This window comes from Cicer arietinum, chromosome 2 (assembly GCF_000331145.2).
Source record: "Cicer arietinum cultivar CDC Frontier isolate Library 1 chromosome 2, Cicar.CDCFrontier_v2.0, whole genome shotgun sequence".
Taxonomy (NCBI): domain Eukaryota; kingdom Viridiplantae; phylum Streptophyta; class Magnoliopsida; order Fabales; family Fabaceae; genus Cicer; species Cicer arietinum.
The window spans coordinates 14,674,848-14,681,183 of NC_021161.2; the positions used below are offsets into that span (position 1 = coordinate 14,674,848).

The window sequence follows — 6,336 nt, forward strand, 5'->3', positions numbered from 1 at the left end:
TAGAAAAATTAAAAGTTAAAATTCTCAAATTAAAAAAATAAACACTAAATTTATCAAATTCATCAATAACAAATCACACACGCAAAAAACTATCTGTATCTAAGATAAAAAATTAAAATAAAACCCCACCTATATCTAAATAAGAGGGACGAGGCTCAAGCTCGGTCAGTTTTAAAGCATAAAAAATAAACAAAAGAAAATCTAAAACTTGTATATCAAATCAAACTAAATAAAGGAAACAAACATTAAAAATGAGAAGCCAAAGAGGTTGGGGGTGGCTGCTTTCTGACAGAGAATGAAATGTAATAAAAACATGGAAGAAACAAAATAGAAGTAAGATTGTGGAGATTGAACATTTTATTGCTTTTCTGCTTCTCCTTTCTGTTTTTGTTTATTTAGACATTTTATTGGGCTGAAAATGGATTTTTTTATATAGATATCGCTCGGTCTTTGTGTGTGACATGTAATTTGATTCTGGATGAATTTGGTTGATTTATCATTTTCTTTTTTAATTTAAAATTTTTTATTTTTGAGATATTTTTGAGTGTTTATGAAGATGATATTGAAACTGATAAAGACGGTAATTTTATTATTTTTTACTTTAAAATTTTTTATTAGAAATTAAAACTAATCTAATTTGACACGTTAACATTTTTTTAATATATAACTGATCAATTCATGCAACTTTTAAAATATTAAAGATGAATTTAAAATAAAAATATATAAAAAAAAAATTATTACAGCTAAATAAAATAAAAAATGTAATTATTTTGCCTTTTCTAAATAAAGTGAACTTACGGTTTCTGTCCTCTTTAAACCTCAGCTATATATATATTCAGTATGATCACTCTTCAAATCTATCATATCAAAATATCCGTGATCAATATATATATATATATATATCATTAAATGGGTGGTACACCTGTTCTGGCTCCTTCAGTCCAAGAGTTGGCAAAGCAAGGCATTACAGAAGTTCCAGAACAATATCTTCAACCAAATCAAGACCCTATTCTTGTATCAAACACAACCTCTTTACCACAACTCCCAATTATTGACTTTGATAAATTATTATGTGAAGATGTAACTGAGCTAGAGAAGCTACACCATGCTTCTAAGGAATGGGGTTTCTTTCAGGTTTGGGTCAATTATATTAATATCTCTTAATTTAATTTATTATTACATTTTACAACGAGTTTTAAGGAAACTAAGATTTCATGCAATTCAATAATATATTTGATTTCTGGTTAAAATATGTTAACAAAATAGACTTTTAATTAACTTAAATGGTAAAACTGTAACTTCAAAAAAAAAACTACGACAAATCACATTAAATATTAAATTTTGTGACAAGTCCATTTCAAATCTTGTAAAGTCTAATTCAACGTCAACAAAACAATGGATGTGATACAATCACTGACATGTCAGCACCGTAAATGATTTGAGAGAACATAAGAGTAATTCAATGGAAGAATATATTATATAGTTGTATGAATGGGACACTCACAGATCCAAAACCATAAGTCAGGAGCTGTAAAAATTTTAATCTCATTAATAAAAAAATTTGGTCCTTTAATAAAAAAAAATTGAATTAAATTGATCAACTTTTTTGATTCAATTTTACTCATATTTAAGACAAAAGAGTATATAAAAAATAATTTGGGACAAAAGAGTATATAGAAAAAATATATGAGATACTAAATATTTTCTTAGATTAAAAAAACAAAAACAAATTATTATAAATATTTATATAATATGAGATATTTTTTTAACAAATAAAATATGTGATATTAAATTTTGGTGTAGTAATTTTGTTCTTATTTTATTATTTATTCAAACTACTAAATTTATAATTTTTTGTCCATTCAAATAAACTTTTTTTAAATAATCATACAAAATTTTATAACTTATCATAATCATTGTTTGTTGACAAATTATAATATTTAATATTTATCAATTAAATTTTAAAGAAAACTTATCAATATTTTAAGTAGTTTGTCAAAGCAATAACTCAATAAGAGGTGAAATAATTAAATCTTCACCCCACAACCATATATTAATCATTAAGATTTGAAGAAAAAAATAAATATATATGCATAACTGTAACATGTGTTCGAATGTTAATGAACTCATTTGTTGGTTTTATTGAGGGTGTGCAAAATAAAATAAAAATAGGAAGAAAAAAAAAGAAAGAAATGTGTGTACTATAAATTATGGCACCGGTAGATATATTAGTTGGGAAATTTTATAAAAATAAGATATTAAAGTTGATTTGATTTTTATAAGATGTTAATGGAAATGAATTACAGCTAATAAATCATGGAGTGAACAGTTCATTGATAGAAAATGTGAAAATTGGTGTTGAAGAATTCTTCAATCTTCCAATGGAAGAGAAAAAGAAGTTTTGGCAAACAAGAGAAGAATTGCAGGGATTTGGACAGGTGTATGTTGCATTAGAAGAAGAAAAGCTAAGATGGGGTGATATGTTCTTCGTTAAAACTTTCCCTTTGGACATGAGGCATCCCAATTTAATTCCTTGTATTCCACAACCTTTCAGAGATGAACTTGATAGCTATTCTCTACAATTGAAAAAACTATGTTTCAAAATAATTGAGTTTATGACAAAAGCTTTAAAGACCAAACCAAATGAATTGCTAAATTTATTTGAAAATGGAGATCAATCAATAAGGATAAATTACTATCCTCCATGTCCCAAACCAGAGCAAGTCATTGGACTTAATTCTCATTCTGATGGTACTGCCCTTACCATCCTTCTCCAAGTCAATGAAATTCAAGGCCTTCAAATCAGAAAAGATGGAAACTGGATTCCTATTAATCCTATCTCTGATGCTTTTGTTGTCAATGTTGGAGATATGTTCGAGATAATGAGCAATGGAATTTATCGAAGCATTGAACATCGAGCAACAGTTAATTCAGAAAAGGAGAGGATCTCTGTGGCAGCATTTCACAATCCTCAAGCAGGTATAAATCTAGGTCCAGCACCAACCCTTGTTACTCCTCAAACTCCTGCATTATTCAAAACTATTCCTCTTCAAGATTATGTTGATGGATACCTTTCAAGCAAGATCAAGGGAAAGTCATATTTGGATTTTGTTAGGATCCAAAATGAGATTCAGGAATAATTCAGATTCATGGCTTTCAATATGCTTTTATGTCTTTTATCAAATAACAGGACTTATGCTTTGGTCCTAGTAAAAATTTGCCTTTGGTTTTCTTTATTCTAAAATTTTAAATAAATGTGTTTGCTCCCTTTAAAACAAGTGATTTTCCTTTGTGGTTTTCATAATTGCATTAAAAGAACATGAACATTGTTTTGTTCTTCCTATCACTATGGAGGTAAATTGAGTATTTTAGCTTTTAAAAAATAATAAATCTGACTTATTTCGGAATGAGATTAAATTGAATTTGGAAACATATGGGATAAATGATATCTAACAAGTTATGTTCAATCCAAGGTCATGAACTAACCATTCTTCTTTTTATATAAATTAAGAAATACAATTAATATAGTAGATCTTATAAGCTAATGTATAGTTTTCTAATACGGACAAAATAGAGGTTGAAATATCCAACCTACCCTTTGCATTAATTAAAGTGTCAGGGTCTAACCTTTCGAATGTTTTTAAAATTTGATAAAGTTGTTGTCAAAATTTATTTAAAATAAAAATAAATTAAAATCAAATTTTGAGTTCAAAAATTGTTTATGCGCATAGAAGGTATTAGCACTCTATACCATTAAAATACGGTTATTTATAATTAATTATGGAAAAAATAATATTAACTTATATAAATTTATTTCTCCTTTTTTTAAAATAAAAATATAATATTTTTTAAAAATAATCTAGAGATAAAAGTGTATTTAAAATATAAAGAAAAATTATTATTATGCTTGATAAGAGTGTGAAACTTGCTCCTACATATCTTCCGGTAATATGGAGAAATCAAAGTTGCATAGTTCTTGGGTAGAAAAATTTTAAAGAAAATTTGTTTTGTTGTTGATAAACAAAATTGTTTTGACGAAAGAAAATGAGTTTATTTAATTTAAATAATTATTTTAAAATACGAATTTTAGGACTATCAAGTTGTACAATTTGTGTCTCAAAAACTAAGGAGTAAAAAAAAAAAGTCTCATCTAGTTAATCATTTTAAGAATATTTGAAATTTTCTCAATTTTAAAGTTGAGTTTTAAAACAATCAAGCGATACAACTTGTACCTTAACAACTCAAAGATTAAAAAGATATCATGTCTAATTTAATCAAATTTAAGAATATTTTAAATTATTTTTTATTTTAAAATTGAGTTTTAAAACCACCAAAGGGTACAACTTGTGATTTAACAACTCAAAGAAAAGAAAGAAAACGTACGTAGAATGTGAGAGTTATACATACGACGTTCAAACGGAGGAAGACAAAAAAGTCATTCAGGAGAGAGAGAAAAGAAAGGGATTGGAAGAGAGAAACAGATGGAAAGTAAGTTTCAGAGAAGAGAGAAGACAAATGGCATCACAGTTTGTGGTAGGCTAGAGTCAGCAGTCGGCGTGATAACTCAATGGGTTGCTAGAGTTGCGTGTAGTGAACGGAGATGGCGATAGTAGTAGTTATCCTCTATTGTTAAAAGGAGTTTGTGTTTGTTTGTAGCTATGACTTGATTTGATGAAAGGGTATGGTGGATTGTTAGATCATTCTTTTTTTTCCTTCACTGATTTTCTATGTTGTTCCTTATTTTCTTTTTTATTTCAAAAAAAAAAACTTTGGTTTTTTTTCTTCTCTTTTTTGCATAGAAAAAAAAAAGTCAATTTTTTTCGCTAAATAACACTCGCGGTTCTTTAACTTAATTTCAGTTAATGTTTTAATCATTTATCTTTTTTTTCTTCTTCTTGATTTGATCCTTTATTTTAATTTTAAGTGACAATTTGATCTTTTATGTTTTAAAATGTCAACAATGTTATCCTTTTTTTTTTACAAAAATTCAAAAAGATATTCAAACAAAACCCATAAAATTAATTATCATCTTCAATATAATGCAAATTTCATCAAATTCAAAACTTAAATTTTTAAATAAACTCATATTCTCATTCTTTATTTGATGAATTTGATGTCGTATGAGATGAAAATATGAGTTTATTTAAATATTTGAGTTATGCATTTTGATGAAATTTTATAATAATAAAAAAAAGATAACATTGTTGACATTTTAAAAAATAAAAATCAATTGTCACTTAAAATTAAAATAAAAGATCAAATAAAAAAAAATTAAAATATTAAATCGTTAATTGAAATTAAGTTAAAGGATCGCAGGTGCTATTTATGTTACTATTTTTTTTAAGAAACAACCCTCAATTTTTTTCCTTTTTGATTGATTTGTGGTCTTAATTTATACGCTAAAACAATAAATTTTTGTGTCTATGAAATAGACTTGAATTATGAATTTTTATTTTTTTTCAGAAATTATGATTTGTGCAGAAATTATAGGAACTTTTTGTTTGCTTATATTTTTAGAGAAGATTATAGTCTAATTAATAAAACATGAGTAGAAAAGAAAACCTGAAAAGAATGAAGAGAGAGGTTGAAAACAAAGGAGGCGAACCTGAAAGAAATTAGAGAGGCGCTGGGCAAGGCTGGACAAGAGGGGGGGAAAAGTATATTTATTGTTTTTTTTATTATTTGTTTTGGGTGTAATGTTACAGAATTAATTATGGATTCAGATTTTGTAAAACAGTGATTTTTCTAGATTTTGCAATAATATTTGCAACACATATTATTACTTATTATTATTATTATTTAAAAAAATTATATTTAATTAATTGGATAAAATTGAAGTATTATTTAGATAGAAGATAAATGATATCTTACAAATCACCTTCAACCCAATGTCAAATACCAACCGTAGTATCTGTTTATTTTTGTTAAAAATAACCAATAGATCTTATAAAGTTATGTATAGTTTTCTAATACAGTCAATTAGGGGTTGAAATATGTTGGACCATTGAAGAATCTATTAAACATTCCTGCACTTAGTCTTTACACCCTTATAATTTTTCTAAATTCCACGTTTTCCATTTTTTATTTTACAAAAAGTCAGATTTTATTTTTGACATCCGAATTTATAAAAATAAAAATATGGAAAGATTCAAACTTTTTAATTAAAAAAAACTTTGGAACATAATATTCTAAAATTCAAATGTCCAAAGTTTTTAGCTTTTAAAATGTCCGAATAATTTTTTAACACAAAAATGTGTAAAAACAAAAAGAAATGATGCATGTGTTTTGCGAGTTTCCTTTCTAACAAATAAGTCGGAACTTTTAAAACTAAACATC

The 6,336-nt window shown here is 26.0% G+C and overlaps 1 protein-coding gene across 1 annotated transcript; it reads left to right on the forward strand.

The window, feature by feature from the left end:
* The first annotated feature begins 859 nt into the window (after positions 1–859).
* On the forward strand, positions 860–3,278 carry LOC140918585 (oxoglutarate-dependent flavonoid 7-O-demethylase 1-like). The gene is made up of 2 exons (XM_004490279.4): positions 860–1,134; positions 2,307–3,278. Exons 1-2 carry the CDS (start codon positions 910–912, stop codon positions 3,138–3,140), a joined length of 1,059 nt encoding a protein of 352 aa, XP_004490336.1. The 5' UTR covers positions 860–909; the 3' UTR covers positions 3,141–3,278.
* Positions 3,279–6,336: the final 3,058 nt, after the last annotated feature.